Source organism: Stegastes partitus, unplaced genomic scaffold (genome assembly GCF_000690725.1).
Source record: "Stegastes partitus isolate 25-593 unplaced genomic scaffold, Stegastes_partitus-1.0.2 Scaffold7, whole genome shotgun sequence".
NCBI lineage: Eukaryota > Metazoa > Chordata > Actinopteri > Pomacentridae > Stegastes > Stegastes partitus.
Genome location: NW_007577738.1, coordinates 877,347 through 897,857, shown reverse-complemented (window position 1 = coordinate 897,857; position 20,511 = coordinate 877,347). Strand labels below are relative to the sequence as shown.

At 42.1% G+C, this 20,511-nt stretch overlaps 1 protein-coding gene across 1 annotated transcript in view; it reads right to left on the bottom strand.

The window, feature by feature from the left end:
• Positions 1–1,082: 1,082 nt before the first annotated feature.
• The window catches only part of clybl (citrate lyase beta like), a 67,518-nt gene continuing 48,089 nt past the window's right edge, over positions 1,083–20,511 (bottom strand). Inside the window, exons 3-8 of the mRNA XM_008282167.1 lie at positions 15,436–15,624; positions 10,567–10,668; positions 9,059–9,152; positions 8,161–8,328; positions 4,193–4,317; positions 1,083–3,061 (exon numbers count right to left, since the gene is read on the bottom strand). Of these exons, the coding sequence (XP_008280389.1) occupies positions 2,966–3,061; positions 4,193–4,317; positions 8,161–8,328; positions 9,059–9,152; positions 10,567–10,668; positions 15,436–15,624 (774 nt within the window). The 3' untranslated portion in view covers positions 1,083–2,965. The remainder of the gene's footprint in view (positions 3,062–4,192; positions 4,318–8,160; positions 8,329–9,058; positions 9,153–10,566; positions 10,669–15,435; positions 15,625–20,511) is intronic.

The following is a 20,511-nucleotide window of genomic DNA, read 5'->3' as shown; positions in this document are numbered from 1 at the left end:
TGCCACACGGGTCCCATTTAGATTAATGGAAAAATATGTAAAACATTTCGTTTTAATTTTCCTCTGACAGTGTTTTGCATACATGCATTTTCCCCGCCTGCGCTGTCCCTCATTATTTATGAAAGCAATCTCGACCAACACATTACCGGGCTATGAAATACTGCTCGCAGCCTAATTGATTCCCGTCACAATTTTGTGAGGTTATAATCGTGTTAATTGTAATTTAATCTCTCAGGGAATACCGGAGAGATGTATTTAAATAAAACTGCTGCGCGAACTGGGAAGATTTTATCAGTTCCACACATAATAGAAATGTCATGTAGAATTACACAGCAGAGGCAGACAGGGATGCATTCCTCTAATCTACAGAGATGTCACTGAAATCTTTTACTGCTTTTTTTTTCTTCTTCTTTCCTTCTTTCTTCCTTATTGAATTGTAAAGGTGCAAAGAAAGCTGAACCAAAAAAATAAAAAATAAAAAGAGCTCTACAAACACCAATAATAGTTTCACCTTTTTATCAGAGAGGGAGGAGGGAAGGTTGGAAATGTGGTGGGTCTAAGTGGAAATAAGAGCAGGATTACTGGGTGGAACGAAAACATGATAATATATGTGGCACATAAGCCCTCGGAGGATGTTGTGCTTTGTTAGAATATAAACTGCTCAAATAATTTCCTGATCATCCTCAAAAAGAGGTGCCCTTTTTTTTTTTTTCTCTTTTTCCCTCCCTTCCCCTTTTTTCTTTTTTAGCTTTCTCTCTGCATGATGCCCTGTGCTGCTTCCTCTGCTTTGAGATCCTCCTTCCTGTCTGTGGGGACACCTGTTGGCGGAGAACAGCTTGGAAAAAGCCAAGTTGTCTCATCAGACTGATCTCCTTCACCACTAAAAAGTCACTTTGTTAGCCTCCGTTGAATTCTTCGGCACTTTTGTGTTCGCAGCCATGTCAAACTGGCTGTGAATGACTCTCTGTGGTCTTTTATGCAGCTCTACTGTACTCTGAATTGGGACTGTCAAAGCTGTTTTAGTGATGCGCAAAATGTTGAACATGTTTAAATTAAAAATACAAAATAGCCACTCAAGCACAGGCATCTTGATTTAATTTTAATGTTTAGTATTTAACATTGTGATAAAACAAAACATGAGGTGACACTGTCAAACCCTTTAAAACCTCTTTATTTTTATCTAACTTAACTTATTCACACAAGATTCAAAGGTGTTTTAATTCCTGAAACATTTTCTAAATTGCAACAATATGTAGCTGGAAAAGAAATGAATAAAAGTTTAGAAAGTCACAGTAAAGTGTTTCAAAATTTGACAAAACAAACACAAATGTGCATTATATTTTAATCTCACCATCTACTCGTGATGCAAGTTAAGGATTCATAACGCTTGTTCCAACATCTATTTTTGAAGATCTCACAAAACACGTCCAGCCCAAATAATAATTTTGAATTTAGTTAATTGAAGTTCGACATAATTGCAGTTTTGTCCACCAACCTCTGGGTATAATGGTAGATTGGGGGGGAAAACAAACAAACAAGCTGAATGTGTGTTCGCGACAGAAAAAAAGCGAACCAGGGGTGAAAGAAATATGTGGCCAAATGCCAAAGAGACAGCTTACTGTTCGGGTCTTTGGCTGGACGCAGGAGTGGTTTCGATCTTTTTTTGTCTGGCCTGGCCTGGCACAGACACCAGCCCTGCCCCAGACACAATAGATCATACAGTAAGAGAGAGAGAGGGAGAGAGAGAGAGATTGGGTGAGGTGGGGTAGAGGAGGTATGGCGCCTTTCATTACCATGGTCACCAATGGCACTATTAACCATTCAACACCCCCCCAATTATCCTCCCATCCACAGTCAGAGAGACAAAGCCTCAGTCCTGGTCTGCTGGAGCAACATGGCCACTAATCTGTCTCATTCGAACATCACACCCACTTCACTGTCTCTGCAAGTCAGACATGGACAAGTGCTCCACAAAGCCCCTTTGTACTGTCATTTGTGACAAGACAACAAACTTCTTTACTGAACTCATTAAGAAGTTCATTTTTGGAGTTTCACCGTTATTGTAAACCCAGGTCGCCTTAATCTTGCGTTAAATGAGAGACGAGTTGGAGAATACCGCTGCAGCTTGTATGCAATGTGTGTTGGGGTTTTTTTTCTCTTGCTTTTTGTGCGGGTCATGGTGTGTATGATGCCACATGCCTTCTCCATCAACACACCATCAACTACAGGCTGCCACAGAGAGAGCTACATGCCTTTACTAGGGAGAATGACACACACACAATCACACACACACACACACACACACACAAAAAAGCTAAATCATGAGTTTACGCACTTCCATCTGTGTTTTTTTTCTAAGAAAGCAGGACTTTGATGTTTGTGAGTCGGGCCCTGGGCAGGGGGCTGAGGCCTGACTGGAAGGCTGGGGCCCAGTGAATAGATCCACAACAGTGGCTTGTTGTGTTTGTTTACCCTTTCGCCCAGCTGCCTGGACCGTGGAGATGGGAGAGCATTCATCATGACCTGGGAGAGATGGGAGGCAGGGGCACACACACGCACACACACTGGAGAATGACATGATGGTGATGCACACACTGCAGAGCATGCCAAGAAAGAAAGCCACACAGGGCAGTAATCCTTTAGTTGGTTTTCAGGAGGCTGTTGACACTCGCTATGTGCAGAGCTTGCATTGTTGAAAATATCTGAAGATACAGGCCAAGTATAAATTGGAACTCGGCAGCCACGTAAAATCAACTGGATTTAATCAAAAATATCATTAAAAACATGAATTACAACCACAGCGTCCTCTGTCCTCGTATGTCAGGCAACGTGACAACAGCTGAAAAGTTTTTTTTTTGAAGTGCCGTTTCTTATAATGAGACCTGCAACATTTCCCCGTTTCCTTTTGACCTCTCCCGTCAGGGTTTAGTTGCGTGGTTCCTCCCATTTCTTCTCCCCACTCGTGTTATTTCTTTGGCACCGCGGCAGAAAGTGTTACGATGTTCTGAGCCTGCTTCAGCGAGGGCATGTCAATCATGCTGCCGCGGAAGGTGAACGCACCCTGAACAGGTTTGCAACACAAGAAAAGCCAAAAGAGAAGCATTAGACCAGAAGTGCATAACAAATGCATTTGATACATATTAAAAACTATGTCAAAAATGGAACACCAAAAGGAAAATTAGTGCATGAAGGTATCAGTTAAACTGCCATTTAACAGTGTCTCTAGTTTACCTATTTGTTTAAAAAAAAAAATTAAATCCCCAGAAACCTTAAGTCATCATATTTGATTTAGAAATATGAAAAGCAAGCACCTGTCAAGACAAAGGGACTAACCCTGCTCACCGTTCAGAACCATTACACACACACACACACACACACACACACACACACAAACAGAAAAACACACATGCGTTTCGCGGCAGAGGGATGGGTAGGATATGAATCCCTCGGGCGATGCTTAGTAGGAGCAGCCCTGGCAGGGAGAAGAGGTGTGGGCAGATTGTGTATTACCTCAGCAGATAGCCCACAGAGCTCAACACACAGGATCCAACCAAGCACTAAATTAGGAACAATAATATTGTACACTTAATTGGCCCCAACTCCCCCCACTCTCCTATGTTGTCTGTGAGAGTCACCCAGGGGTGTACAGTATGTATTCTCTCGAACTACGGAGGTGTGTGAGAGGATACACAAAGGATCAGTGTCAGAGCAGAGAGAGACCCCTGTCATCCCAGACACACAGTCAGCACGGAGGCTTCGTCACGCTGGAGACGGACATTTGAGGAAGTTTTGTAAAGGTATATATATATAGATTTTTTTTTAACATTTTGAAAAATATTTTGTAAAGTCAATCTATTTTCTAATTGAAAAACACTTTAATGAATCCAAATGACAAATGAGGTTTTTTGCTACAAATATCCCAGAAGAGACCATAACAAAAAACAAATGAATAAGAAAAACACGCTGATTTTGTTTTTTTGAGTCATCTATGCATTAAAAACGACATTCTAGGCAAATGATCCAACCACCCATCAGGTATGTTAATAAATGTCCTTTTTTAGTAAAAATTCTCTTTGCATTTTATTGGTCAGCAATTGTATACCAAGACGCTACCATCAAAAAAGAAATTAAAACTACTTTTAAACCCCCCAAAAAATATGATTTTACATTTGGTAAAGAGTGTTGACATTACCTTTCCCTCCTTCTGATGCTGGTCAAAAGCAGCAATGAGCTCTGTGGCCCACTGGACCCTCTCCTGACTCGGGGAGAACTCCTCCTGCACAGCTTGGATCTGCCCTGGGTGGATAACCTGCTTACCTGCACAAAAAACACACGCACACAAAAAAATCAACTGAGCTAATTATAACAGCAGGCTTTCTGTGGCTTGAAATAAAATTAAATAGAAGAAATATTTATGCCAAAAAAAAAAAAACACAAAAAAACCCCAATCCTTTTATTTTGCACAAAACTATCAATAACACAGTTTGTGTTCTTTGCCCTATGTGACCATAACAAGAAAAATATCTATTTCTATGAAAGCTGCTGCACAGGACTGGATAGAAACAGGGAATTGGGAGGGATTGCAGCTGGGACTGTTCTGAGAGAGACGAACAACGCAGAGAGACGCTGAAAGAGGAGAAACAGGAAATACAGAAGACTGAAACGCATATGTGTCACTATGGCCCATGACACTGAGGTGAGTCAGAGGGCTAGCACCGGACCAGGGGATGCTGTGTATCACTACGGATATCAAGTGTCTTGTCTTGCAGAAACTTCACTGAATGCTTAGTTGGACCTCATTATGATACAGAAGTGCACTGACTGATGGAAAATTTAAAAAAAAGACTTGTGAGAGCCTGACACAGCTAAAGCAGACACACAGAGTCAGAAAACAATCACAGAAAATTCACAAGAAAATCACACACAATAAAAAAAATGTAAATATTACATTTCTAATCACATTTAAGCAGAAAACCCAACATTTTCATGCCTCTTATTCTGAACTAACTAGGAGCATCGTTTGATTTTGAAGTTCGATGACACTCACAGTGAACAACAGTAGCCTAACATGGAATTTAGTCTCTGTCCGCCACAGTCCTCCCCACCTTCCTGCTCCCACTCCCTCTCAGTTAAATATGGGTGAACACCACAGACATAATCCCGTGTACATTTGCAGATCAAACTTGTAGTGATAAGTTAAGGTTATGAAACGTCTGGTGAGAACGGCGGCTCAGCGGCAGCCAGCAGGAACTCGACACTTTAGGGCTTAGCTCTGTCGCCAACAACAAATCCTTCAAGGTGGCCGAGCGGGCGGGCTGCACCAGCAAAAAAAAAAATAAAAAAAAAAATTTAGCCCAGGAGTGAGGAGAGGAAAGGCGAGGAGAGGAGGGGAGAAGAGGAGGAGAGGTGAGGGTAGGAGTGAGGAAAAGGGGAGGAGAGAAACCCACTCCCTTCATCCAGCTCCGTTCACCCTAGTTAACCTCAGAAAAACACACAGCAGTCACACAATCAACACGCTGTAGTTAAAGGCTGAAAACAATTACTTATGAGCGAGCATAATTCATAAATTGCTATTTATAATAAACAGTCACCATAGGAGAAAGTGTACCGAATAGAAAATACATTCTAAAGCCACTTTGTGTGTATTTGCAAACCGCTGATGGCTGCTGATGTGTGTTTGTTTGTTTGTGTGTAGCAGAGGGGCTGTAATGGCACATTTTCTGTTGTACAAACAGCCTGAGGAGTCCCCAGGCCACGTTGGAGACGTGAGTTTGTATGTGTGTGTGTGGATGCTTTTGCACCTGTGTATCACCTTGTCTGCAGCATTTCAATGGATAAAGTAGAAAGCTAATGCAATGTGAGTGTGCTGTGCATCATCCTGCATGTGTGTGGTATATGATGTCTTCAATCAGGAGTGAGGCGAGACGGGTGTACAGTCCCTCCTCTGCCACCTGTTTTACTTCTGGGCAGAAGACCAGAGCCTGTTTCCACACTGAAACCGGCAGGCTGAAATATACTGTACGAGGGCGTCTCTTTGTGTCAGTGTGGCGGTTTAGGACGAGGGGAGAATGATGGAGCGAAGAAACAGACTGGGTGACTCAGGTGCCCTCAGTTACAACCCATTGGTTCTCCCAAAATACATCATTCATGCCCTTCAGCCAATCCTGGCCTGCCATGTGGTGCTGACATCTCATTGGAGGATTGCTATTTAGCAAAGTGCTCTCAGGCGAATGATGGCCAGGGTCCTGGGGATGGAAATGAAATGTGGTCCCTAAAAAGCAGAGAATTTTGTGGAACTGTTTTCTATTTCTGGGAGGCAAACATTTTCACCAGGATCATTTAACGGACGCACAATATATGGCACATAAATCTAGGACCTTGTAAAGCAGAACATGCTGTACTATTAAATCCAAAAATAAATCACATTCCTCCCCGTCAAGGGGTAGGATTTCACCCTCACAATATTCGGTTTAACAGCACCGGGTGTTTGTGTTTCACCAGTGCTCAGTGCTAATGGGTGCTGCACACGGCTTAGGTAGTGCCAAGGTCAATTACTACACAGGTAGAAGCTTTTGGCTGCGATGTATTGTTGCTTAAGAACACTCGGGCCAGTAATAGCTACTAACTAAGATTATACAGAGTGCCCATGGCTTGTAAGCCACTAATCCAGTGCTTTCAGTGGTTCTCGTCATATCAAATCTAACCATTTATTTCATCAACCAGCTGCTTCCGTTCATTAGCTTTTACACCTTTTGTGATTTCTTTGATGAATTTCTCCTTGTGAATGGAGAGAAGGTTGCAAATCATTCTGACTTGAGCAACTGCAGACAATTAAAAACATTATATTTATATTGTCTGTATAAATTTGAGGAACTTTTAGGTTAAACACAATATGTAATCTGGGTAGAACTGTAGCTGCAGAATTGAAAAAGACAAATGTGAAATTAAAGATTAAACTGAAAAAAATCCCCCCTCCCCACACACACACACACACACACACACACAAAGGCTCACTGACATGTAGCACCAGAGAAGCGAGGTGGCAAATGAGGTCACCTGGAAGAGTTTCTGTATGAGACAGCAAGAAGCTCAAGCTACAAATTGATTTGATGATGTGCCGTGCAGGTGAACGTGTGTGTCTCGGCCGGTGCAGCATGAAGAGCGCGCTCAGGGTTTCGTGATTTTGTGCCAGCGCTTATTTTCCTCCGTTTCTTTCAAGTGTGAAAACTGACCAGTGTCGGATGCCGTTCTGTTAAAATAATCTCACGTTGGATAAAAAATAAATAAAAATTCAAACATTACAGAACAGTGAGCAAAACAGTATCATGAAATTCTGTTTTGTTTTTTTTATTTCCCCAGTTTATGTGGATGTGCACCACAGGAAAAATACGTTTGATTCGGAATTCATCGGTTTTCAGGGGAGGAAAATATCAGAGCAAATATAGTTGCTGCATCGAAGGAAGGATGACTGGAGCGAAACTGTCCTGCCTTCTGTGGCTACATGCACTGATATACAAAGCTACACAGACACTGAAAGCTTTACCTGGCTGCAGACACACAAAGCACATGCTATCACACTGTCCTAATAACCCCATTTAATGATGCCGGCACACACATGCACCTTTGCATACAAGCAGAAATTCACAAACACAGACACAAAACCTTCAACGTGGGCACACCAAAAAAGTCAGACATGCTTTTAAGGACTGCAGCTTTGCTCACTATTCACTTCAGCAGCACCTAAAGTATTAAAAAAACAGCCAGTTTTAGAACTGCAGACATAATGGTCATTGTAAAATGAGATCTTTGTTACAATATGCAACACATACACATCTAAATACTAAACGAAAAGCCAGGAGATGTTCTGCAACCTCCCACAGTTTTTCTAAGCCAAAATTTAAAACATTTATCAACCAACTCATTTCCTTTTCTAATTTGGATGAGACAGAGGCGAAAGATAGTTTAACAGAGTGAAGGAGGAGTGAAAATTACACTGTTGGATTGCCTGAAAGCTGCTTGGAGCAGGATGCTGAGGGATGTGTGTTACTGTGCCACATGGGCACAAATGCAAGAAATCAGAGGTGCCTCAGGAGAACAGACAGGATGTCGCACGTCAGGACTTGGAGGGCAAATCTGAGTTGCAGAATAAAGGAACTTTACCTGTGAAGCCCATGAGAGCTCCCTCTCTGGCCTGCTGCCTCAGCCCCTCCACGTCTTTGTAGTCGATGTAGACCAGGTCAATAGCCTGCAGCCCAAATGCTTTGGTGGTCACAACCACCTTCTGCCTCGCGTAAAGGAGCTCCCTGGCATCCTTAGTTCGTGTTGCACCTAAAGAAAAAAAGTGCGAGGATTCATGCAAGGCTTGCACAGTGGCTCACATGTCAGTCAAGAAGTCAAAGACGAGGTGAGCAGGTTATCCTGACATATATGATGTCAATATCCTTCTCGTCCTGTATTGTTTCATATCAAAAACAGCTGAATGTGGCTTTCAAATGCTTGCTTTTACTCAGCTGCCCATTTAAATGATTATGCAGAACATATATATGTATAAAAAAGTTTAACCACCAATTTGTGAGTGTTACTGGTTAACTCTCTTCTTTAAAATAAACCTATGTGGTAAATGACTACAAACAAACTTCTAAAAAGTCTCATAATTCAAACACAGCCTGCTTTTTACTCAAGGTAAGTGGCTACAAGCAACATGTAATCATGCATTCTGAGGCGTCCTGGCACAGAAAATCCTGATGTTGAACGAAACATGCGTCTTTAGCTCCATCTCATTGATTATTTTTGTACATCAAAACACCTCATTTCCATCGCACATCTGGAATTCATCACCCGATTCAACAAAAAAACAAACATATTTGAAACCACTTTTCCTCCAGTTCTTTAACCATTTGTTCAAAACAGGGGAAATGTGAAAGGTCTGTGCTGCATTTACAGACGGGCAATAAAACTTTTGGATTTCACACCACTGACGTTCTCTACCACAAAGTCAGATGGAGAAAGAGAGGACAGCACATTTGTGGGAGATTTAAGCGGAATGTGTGATAGCTACCTATGCTGGCACAGAAGTCGTCAGAGCCAAACACCACACCGTCATGGTGGAGACCAGCCTTGGGAGCAAGACGCCGGATTTCCTCACACACCGCCTGGGGAGAATATGTATTAGCATTATATAGGCTGACAAGAGTGAAACAGATGCATAGAGGGAAAGACTGCGGAGCATACTGCCACAAATGCTCACGACTCTATACAGCATCATCACAAAACCACTATTTTTTTTTTTACATAAATATACCTAATTAACACAAATTTGTCAAACTCTAATTTGCATTCGAGGTTATTTTCCATACAGATTGATATTATTATACCAGCCTATTTAATGCACCACCTGCAGTCACACAAACATACATAAAAGTAAACCAACGCAAGCAGGTGCTGAGCAGAAGCCCATAGAGACGCTTCTTTTCTCTTGGCTGGTTTGAGACACTTCACGAAGAAAAGGATGAGTATTAAACCTCAAAGCTTTTTGAACAAAAGTACAAATGTTTCTAAACCTGTGAAGCACTTTAAGGTTTTTAAGCATTCTTTACTTATTCCATGACTGTGTACTACTTGATTTTAAGGACGACTTTGCATGCTGCTGACTGGATTTGATGCAGCTAAACTTTTAGTGTGGTTACCTTGTGTTAAGAAAACATTAATAGCTGATGCAGGAAGAGTTTGCCAATTTGCTAAATAAAAAGAAACATATTAACTTGAAAATTTTCAAAGACAGACACTTAAATAGAAGTCAAATACTACCTTGCTCCTACCAAAAAAAAGTCAAATACAACAATAAAAGCAAAGGACACTGGCCACAATTATTGGTAAGGAAAGCCAAATGATGGAAGAAAAAAAAATCTTGACTGTAATCGTCTGTGGTGAAACAATAAGAATGTGTTTCCGGCTTTTGTTGGCCTCCAAATTAATTTCACCACTAGCTGTGCCACAGCGAGGTTTTTTTCATGCTTGTAACCTGTGGTTCAGTCTGGGCAAAAATACAGGGTGTTCTCAAGAAAGCAGACCGAGGCACCCCCCGCCATCAGAACACACACGCACCCACTCACAACCACTGTCACAGAATTAGAGTGAAGAACTAAAAGACAAATCAAAAGAAGGAATGACAGCTGGTTTCTCCCCAAATGCCCAAAACCATGCCCTTTTCCCCATGTAGCTGAAGGTCGTGCTGCACTATAACAGAAACCGCTTTGATGCTAGCCAAAATATCATTAAGAACTTTTCCACTATGATGACATTAAAACAGTTCTAATTAAAAAATGTCAGCGTGTCTGAAGAGGGATGGAGACACACAGACACAGAGAGAAAGGAAGCAAAAAAAACAAAACGCCTGAAAAGGCTAATTTTGAGAGACAGTCCCAAAGCTTTGAATCCCTTTTATTTTGGACATGTGGAGTTCTCTGCTCGCTGATGCAGTCTTTAATCTAAAGTGAACAATGGACAAACAGCAAAATGTCTTACGCATGCAATTTTTTTTGGGGGGGTGGCTTGTTTGTAATTTACCTTAAAATTGAGCAGGCCCACAGCGGTTTCCACAAAGGTGACGAGGCGAATGGGTTCTGTCAGTGCCCGTCCTTTCAAGTTGTGCTGAAACCTGTCAACAAACTAAGCACACAGGGACCATCTCATGCACAACTCATTAACAAAACCCACTGTTTCTGTGAGGGGAAAGCAATAAACCTCCAAACAATCACAACAAATTAATTTGTTCTCGCTACTTTGTACAATCATATTTACACATTCAGATGTTTGTGCTTTATTGGCGCACAAAACACATTTTAGCAAGAAAATCACTTTTTTTTTTCAGAGGTATGATCACATCATGAAGGAAGCATCTTGTCCCAGTGGATTGAATTTCTGTTCAACTTTTTACTCTTCTGTAAAAATTTGTAGTGCAGCTGCCACCTTCTGTGGACTTATCAATGCATTATTAGCTTTATGAACGAGGAAGACAGGCAGCTCGACAGGAGAGGAAATCTGAGTTATTGTCAGAGTGAATTTAAAAGTGACAGAAAAAAGTATTCAGCAGTAACAATGGTAAATGATTTGACACATCTTTCAAAAACCTACTGTGGGGTAAGAGACAGAGAGGAGCAAAAAAAAAAAAGAAGAAATCTTAATGTGCAAAAACTCACTTTTGATACAAATCTTGACACCTTTATTACCTGCGCTGTTCCCATTTCAGTCCTTATTCAGAGACACATCTATGAGGGTTCAAATAGCTCAGAGAGCAAGCACAGGAGAGCGGCAACAAAAGCCAGTGAAATGAAATATTTTACATTATCACCAGGGTTCCCCCATCGTCTGAAGTCTTCTGCTTTACCTTCTTTCAGAGGCTCGGCACAAACTACAGCATGCGCTCCCCCGAGAGAGTTTGTGCACACACACACACACATGTAAATGCTCACACGCACGAAGCAGCAGTACACGCGCACACACACACACACACACACACACACACACACACACAGCAAGCCAAAGAAGAAACAAAATACCGAAAAGGGGAGAAGAAACAAGATTTGGGATGTCTTTGAGTGTGTTTTACTCCTACATTATTCTGTTTTGTGTCCCTCCTCCATGACAGGGGAACAGGGAGACTGGAGCAACAATCAGAGTGTGATGTGACACTTTGCTGAGGCCTTTATTCTGCACGACTCCTGCTAATATGCAAGCTCACCTAAGTAGGGCTTTAAAACCAAGTTTAATTCTTTGAAGACCAAAGCATTCCAATTTTTTCCAACAGACCAGTTCACAGCTAGCCCTGGACTGCCAGTGGGGTAGCCCAAATTCCTAAATCTATCATCTGGAAACACACAAAAGCCCCCTCCGTCAGATATTTCCTTTCAAAGCCAGACAAAAAAAAAAAAAAAAAAGAGAGAGAGAGAAGAGTGTGCAAAAGCTCAGAGTAGAAATGTCTACCTCCATGTCCTCCCCCCCCTTCCTCCTTTTTCTCCCTCTTTGACACACCAGGAAAAAAGACGGTTATAAATAACCTCAGGTACAGCGCTACTATTTTTCTAAATGAAGAGCAAAATAACCCCCGCGCTCACACTCACCACTCTTGTTCTCAAAACTGAAAGAGTGGGCCTCCATTGAAGGATTTCAAAAATAGGGGCAATTTTAATCATCTCTCCATTCAATCTCAGTTGGATAAATCATATCTGAGAGATTTGCATAAATACAAACCATCAAAGACTTTTCATCTTCAAAGAGGTTTTCAAGACCCAATAGGCTTTGTACTGTAATCATCTGAGGTCACAACCCTGTGGGAGCAAGGCTGCTATGGCAACATAAAAACTAACGCTGGGGGCTTAGCATAATATCCCCCCCTCCTTCGCAAACACAGGAAGGGGTGGGGGGGTACGAGAGGGAGTGTGAAAAGAGGGTGTAGATAAACCTATTTCTGTGACAGAGGAAACTAGATAGATATGGCCTGTTGTGGGGGAAACCTAACTGATATTACACACGGAGATTACCACCGGTACACTGTGCCATGCAAACCCTAACAAGGCAGCGGCGGGCCCGAGCGGGCCGCTTGGAGTCCACCAAAGGAAAACAAATGACAGCTCCACGCAAGCACCGCTGGCTAAAAAGCCTCCGAGCCTCTCTGATTACATGTTTCTGTCCTTCTGCTGTATTCTTCTCTTCTGCTATTATACACTTTGAGGGTCTGATTTACGCTGCATAAGAGGTGCCATAGTGCTTGTTCATTGTTCCTCCGGTGCGTGCAGCAACCATTAGCTTGTCAATGGCTCTCAAATGTAGGACCCCTTAAAATGTTATTCATCACCGAATTGAGGAAAGAAAAATAAAAGAAATGTTAAAAAAAAGAAAGGAAGAAATAACACCTCTTCTTGCCATTCAAAGCCACGCTACAAACAAGCCCTCTGACAATTTTGCCACCCAATCATGAAAAGAGAAGGAGGGCGAGATGGAAGCTTGAGAAAAGGAGGCTATAGTGGGACAAGTTTCAATTAATTTTCTTCAAAAGGGGGCCAGATTAAATGTTTCCGGCCTGCTGAAGTGTTCATTTCACAGAGGGGAAGCGGAGAAAGGGATGAGGGGAGGGGACGGGAGGAGGAGTAGAGGAGTAAGAGGAGGAGGAGCGGGACAGGGTGCGATTCTTTTGGTCCCAGTGCACACCAAATAGTGTGGTGGGCAAAGAATGCACACGGCTCCGAATCTGTGTGAGAATTGTCCTCGAACAAAGGAGGGAGTTACGCCTGTTATAGCCCAATAAGGCCTGTCAGTCACACAAGGGCCGGAGGAGAGTCGAGAGACAAGAGCAAAAGATTTCCACACAAAGAGAAACAAGCAAGTCCATCTTTTAGCGACAAATCAGTCTGGAGGTTCCTGTGCTAATATCAATAAAAAAAGGAGAGCAAAAATAAACAAGTGAGGGATTTACTGCGCTGCCTTACAAGAGTGGACAACATCAGACACATGCTTCCAACACAGACACGTGAATGCGCACAGAGAAGAAAAGTTTGGTAGGAACAAAGATAAGATTATGCATGAGTGAACCGACGTCCCATCCAGAGCTACCAACATGACTTTCTCTCAGGATCACATGCACCTGCTGATGGAAAAAACACATAGTGCCAAATAAATCAAAAACAGATTTACAGTGTCCTTACAGGCATTACTCCTGAGGGGAACCGTCCCAATATGAAGGGCTGACCCAAATAAACTTATAATAAAGTGGATTTTTTTTTGCCAAAAAGCACTGGTTTTGGAAAATGAAATAAACAAAAAAAACATATAAGTAGGCAATTATGTGTATTTTAGAGCCTTCAGTGTGCTTCCTGTTATTTTTATAATAATGATAGTAATAACAACAGTCGATGGTGTTAAGAAATGCCAAACAAAAAAAATGACTTTTTTTTTTAAGTGAGGAAAAGCAGCCAAGGGAGAAAAGAGCCGAGGGAGAGAATTAGTGAACACCTGCCAGCAATTATACTTGGAAGAAAGAAAGGGCAGCAGGAAATAGACGTGTTCTAATTAAAAGCACTAGTTAAAAACTTCCTGCTCCTGCCCCGAGACCATGTATGAGTATTTGTGCATGTGCGTGCACGTGTTTGAGCGCGTAGTAACACTGAGGTAAAAAGCCAGACTAGACACATGCCTTTCACTACTGATTACCTCTCCCATTCTCCCTCTTGAACCACATCTCAATTCCTCCACTTCTTTAAATCACCAAAAACTGTTGTGATGAAATAATGTAAGACTCATTTTAAATTGCATATTGGCCACTTAAAAATGCGCCTTGGCTTGGTGGAAAGAGTAAGAGAGAGAGGAGGGGGGAAAATAAACACTGACAGCTCAAGCGGTGAGTTTTTTTTTTTAACAGAACAACAATTAATTATCTTTGAACTATGAGGTGCAAACAGTGAAGACGACTGACAGTATCCTGCTTTCTCCCGGTAAGTGAAGCATATGGAGCTGATCAGAACGGTCCGCATTAATGATGTCACTGTCTCCTGACCTTTCGGGACTTGACATCCGTACAGCACCCCTTTATAGAAAGTCAGACGGATGGCCAAGCGCAGACAAACACCTCTTAACTATTGCACAGGCCAAGTTAGTGCAGACAAATTGTAATTCATTTAGAGTAAAACTGGAAACGATGTAGCAGTCAGTTAATTATTAGAAGCATTCATCCATAACCTTTTTGTAAGGGATCAAAACTTTCCAATATATGTCAGTTTATGATTTGTCTATGAAAATTCTTAGTCAAGACCCAAGGAGATGCTCAAGAATGTCCATTTGTGAGCTTTTCTAAAACACTGGAGCCTCAGTAACTGGAAAATGGTGTTTTTTTCCCCCCCATTGTACATGTGTTGACAGTTGCGATACAGTCAATATTTAAAAGGTGTGTATGAATAAGGGAATGTAATGCCTATTTGCTGATTAAATTAGTTCTTAGCCACAACACGACACTGTTTGCAGCAGTCTTCAGTGAGTTCACCAGTGGCAGAAGGCACCATTGTGTTGTTACAGAAAGCTATCGGGCTTCTGAAGCTAATCCGAAGAAATGTCATCCGCTTCTTGAGCGGCAGCCAAGAAAAACACTCTGCCTGTCCCTGACGGTCCTGACACAGGGATCAATTCCCTCTTTTACTGGGAAATGGAAAAGTTTGTTATGACTGCTTTGAAGATTCCCGAGGTTTCTTCTTACTTCATGAGTTTGTGTAAGAGCACCGCTGTGTTTTTTAAGAGACACCCAGAGGTGAAAGAGAGAAATGTCATGGGTATTTTTAGTTTTTTTTTTTTGGTTTCTTTTTTAAATAAGATTCTGGAAGAAAAAAAAAAGCCTACTTTGACTTTGAAAAACTACAGTGGTTGTAAGATGGACTGGGACTTGGAGCTCACCCATTGCACCTCCTGTACGTCCTCCACTTTGGGCAACATGATGGCAGGAGGAAGGACCTTAGCCTGCAGAATGACCTGCAGGTCAGCCTCAGCTAAACCACTGGACACTGAGTTCACCCTCACACACTTCTCTGTCCGGCCCAGGTCCAGTTCTTCTAACATCCTGGGAATGGTCTCCCTGGCCTCTGTCTACAAAACAAAAGCATAAGACACAAACAGAAACCACGATTATTCATTGTGCTGCAGATTACAGTTTGGGATAAAGCTGCTCATTCATTCAGCCTGTGTGAAGCTGTCAGATTCAAAACTCAAGTACAGTTACTGTCAGATCATGTAACTACTGAAGTAGCTGGACACTACTGAGGATTTGTGTTAGGTTTATTCACACATACAAATCACTTCCAGTCATCTAAAAAATTATGTAGAGAACACAATAAAAGTCCAATTCCCTTCGCTGTTCATGCTTAATGATATCGGCCATTAAGCATGAACATAAAAATAAACATTGCATTATGAATACAAATGCTGTATGATTAAAGTGGACAAACTGGCAAAGCACACATCAATCTGAAATAAATAGCATCACGATTAAACTTTAGCATATTTTTAAAAAAAGAAGAAGAAGAGAAAAAACACAAGATAAAATAACATTCATCTGTACTGTCCTTTGATTGCAGTGCATCTTTATACATTAAAGCACAAATCGGCAAAAAAACCCCAAGGCTGCACACTCAACTTTGTTCCCTCAACGCAGGCATTGTATGAGCTGAGCAGGAAGAGACATGAGGAGGATGGAAAAATCAAAGAGAAGCCTACACTCCCAACTCCTATCCGTAACACAGTAGCACACGCCGCTATATTCAAACCAGATGCGGGGCCATAGGAATGGAGAGAAAGAAGGATGGAATGGGAAGAGAAGTCAGGCTGGGGAGTGGAGAGAGAGGTTCTGTGGGAGAAATGTGGTCTGAGTTAAGCAGCATGAGGAAACGGTGGCTTAGGAGTTGTCAGCTCAGATCAGAGACTGGAGCCTTTGAGTGCTTGTGGGTGTGTGTGTGAGTGTTTGGAGATGCTCAGATTGTTTCTTTCCTGATCCAAATTATTGCAACGAAAAAAAAAAAAAACGTACAAGTAAAATACTCCCAATCTGATGCCAATTGCTGAGTGAACCACAAAGGGTTTTGAGATGCTAATTTGTAAAATAAAACATGGGTAATTAAAATATTGCACCGACGGATGGTGGCAAACGGGGCATCGTGCCATGCGATGAAATGCTCCGCTTCATGGCAACTTGGTGATGCAAATGCTTTGCTTCTTCTTTTTTTTTTTCTTTTTACTGCTTAATAACATCAGAGTAGAATATCTAAACAGGGTGATAATTAGCAGCCTGATCGCTGAAGTAATGCGAGTGTGTACATGAAAGAGAATATATAGACAGACATACCACGGAGAGCCCATATACTGTATCCCAATCTCTTGTAAAAACTAAAGTGAACTAGAGTCAACCTAGGTTCAGTTGTATTAGAGCGTATGGGGACCCCTCAAGGGTCACAGGACTAAACAGTCCTCGCTCTGATCTCCTGGAATGCAGAACTGTATTTGATATTGTGAACACCCTTCCAGTATCAATAAAATACGGTATCAAAGTACATATCAAAGATTTGCTCGGATTTAATAGGGGTCATGAGCAGGCTGGACTGCTGTGTGTCATCTATGTCTCCCTTTTGCCTCACTGAATGAGACAAGAGGGATTGTCACACCATATGATGAGTGCACTGTGATCTTTGCCTCTTACTCAAGTTTTGCTCTCTCTTTCTCTTTCTTATTGCCGCTCTCATAAGCCAAGGCAGACCTGTAACTGTATCGTGGTAACTTAAAACGGATGGAGCGATTTACGCAGCCATAATTCACTATTCATAAACCTGCTACTTGGTGGATAAAATTCTATTTGTCCCTCCGCAGTTCATCGTGACTGAGGAAAATTGATCTGTGAGAACCGCTGGCTGCTTCATGTGCCCAGAGTCGCATTGATCCCTGACCAAGCTAAATAAATAGAGATCCAGAAATGATCAAAAAGCATGGTTTATAACATTCACAGATCAAATAGACAGGAGAACTCCAACCTCCCACTCCAAACTCTGCCTGACATACTGGCAGCCCGCATGTATAAAATTCTTTTAATGTAACCAGAGATCACTCATTGCAAGAATTGTCTCCTGCACTTTTCTCCTTTTGCAACGGTATTTTTGAATCTGTGAGGCCAGGAATGGCTAAGGAGACGGCCAGGTCACTATGCACTATCCTTGCTTTTATCTCCCTTTCTGCCTAAAGTGAGAGATAGATTATTCTGCCAGACACCTTGACCCCTATGGGCTCCACTACTCCGAGCTTGAATAAAGCCCTTTGAAAAGCAGATATTTTACATTAATGGACAGCCATCCAACAAGTTGCTTCAAAGCTCCCTCCCCAATCACCTGGTGTCCCACGGAGAGCTCGCCCTAACGTCAGCTCCATCTCCTCTTTGATTCCCTCCATCATCCTCATCATTAGAGGCTGACACACAGGCAGGCAAGCTTGCAAGCAGTCAGCCAAGCAGGCAGGGCCGTAGAACGCATAGATGCACACGAGAAGCTTTTCAAGTGCAGAGAGGCTGACCTTCCAGGAGAGCGAGGGCAGCTTCTTAACACACAGCCTGAGCCTTGACGCTCTGGATCCTACAGAGTGCTGTGTATATGTGACACAGCATGGCTGCTGCCTTGTAGACACCACATCAGACTTGAGCGTCCAAACTGATGTGTGTACAGTCCACAGCGGGACCGGCTTCCTCTTCAGCATCAGATCATGGATGCCCGGCCCTTCTGTCGTGCCGCTTGAAACAAGCAGCGTCAAACATTGCCTCTGGACAGACTATGCATGCAGACACACTCCATCTCTTTATTCAATTTAAATTATTCCTCAGTGAAGAGATGACTACTGTATACTACATTCTGGATATATACATATCAGGGCAAAAAAAGAACAAAATGTGCTTTCGACGGTGCACCAGCTTTCTAACAATTTCATGCACAATATCAGTAACCTGGGAAACAGCAAAATAAAAAACAAATGGCATAAATTAGGATAATTTACACATTACAAGTCAGTGTTATTCTAAAAACTGCCAACAGCTGTGTGTCTGCATTCTACAAAACAACTTGTATGTACATTGCACCTTTTTTATCACTGACACAGTGACTTCAAACAGTAGAGTGCTGTATCTTTATTCTGAAAGTGTATATATATGGTTTCATGTGAAAAATAGTGAGAGATCATGAGTTACTATGAGCGTAGTTGTTTTTCCACTTTTTTTTTTTTTTACCTTTTAAGAGCTGGCGTTTTGCACCCTGCTGTGCAACTCGCGATGCCATTTAAAATGAGCCGTAGACTCTCGCAGGTGAAGGCTGCCTGCCTCAAGTGTGACTGTGTACGCATTTGTACGTCTGTCTTTGTCAGCGAGCGTGTGTTGGGGTGTGTGCGCGTTAGCAGGCTTCAAGTCAGCGTGGATGCGTTCTGACAAGTGACATGCTGCACTCCAGAAAGCTGGAGTGAGATGACTGACTAATTCAGGCTACGCTGATAACTGAGATGTTGCAGAAGGAGATTCGGGCCTTCACTCTGTCAGTTGGAGGCACACTGTGTTATCTGTTATCCTGTCAGGGCAGACAACAAGACATAACTAGCAGGACAGAGGAGGAGGAATTTGTAAATCATGAAACCTGCTTGTCATAGGTAGTCAAAACTGACAGCCTGAGGTGGAAAACAGCTAGTTATTACACACTATTTATACACTGTAATTAGCCGTGAAAAGATGTCATTACAGAGCCTTGGTTACAGTTCATTACAAGCTGCATTGCGATGTTTTGGGGAAATGAATTTGCAAGAGCTATGTATCCATTTTGTGGGGAAAATGGAAAAGGGAAGGCTCAACTGTCAGTGTCTTTACAGCCATTCTTGTACTGTTTGTCAGAAATACTGCATTAACACGACAAATTCACAAAAAACACCAGACATGCCACCCTTATCTAGATATCTCTCTATTGGCTTCCAGTTAGATAATCTGAAAAGCCCTCCAATGCTTTCTTTACATGCACTTGACTTCTGCAAAAGCATGCTTCATAGCACATCATCCAAAGTCCTAAATAGACTCCACTACACCTGGAACTCTGCTGCTTTCCTGATCACTCATTCTCAAGACCGCATCTTCCCTATCCTCAAGAACCTCCACTGCCTCCGTGTCCCAAAATGCAATCAATTCAAATTCATTATCATCATCACTCCATAAGCAGCTCCCCTCCCTAACTCACTGACCCCCTTTACTGCCACACTCCCTTCCACAGACTGTGTCATCTGTTGTTTCCTTCATCTGGAACTCACCCAAAACCCATTTGTGACTGCATCAGCATATCTACATTCAAAACAGCTACTCAAATCTAGCCTTTGTAGAGCTGCTTTTAGATTTGATTTCATGCTCCTTGCTACTTAATGTACTTTCAGTGTGTTCTCTTGCTTTCCACGTGTTTTATATAGAGATGTTTTTTTTGTCTTCTGTACAAAGTACCTTTAAAAGTATCAGTTGAAGAAGTAGTTTTATTATTTGCAGATTGATTTAGGGACAAAGGGACTCACACCATTCAGCCAAAACAATAAAGTCAACACTTACAATACTTTCTTGTTACAATGGCATCTATCAACGGGTGGGACATATTAGGCCACATCAGTTCTCAAAGCTAATGTGTTGGAAGCAGAAACAAAATGGGCAGGCGTAAGAACTCAAATGACTTTAACAAGGATTAAATTGTGATCGCTTTATGACTGGGTCAGAACATTTCCAAATGAGAAGGTCTTTTGAAGTGTTCCTGGTGTGCAGTGGTTAGCATGTACCAAAAGTGGTTCCAAACAAGGACAACCAGTGAACTGGTGACACGGTCATTGTGGAAGAAGCAGCAGGATGCACTATGATGCTCAGGAAAATGTGCTTTAAAAGTGGAAAAGTTTGAGAACAACAGAGTTCAAGGCACTGACTCAGCATCCAAATTCCCC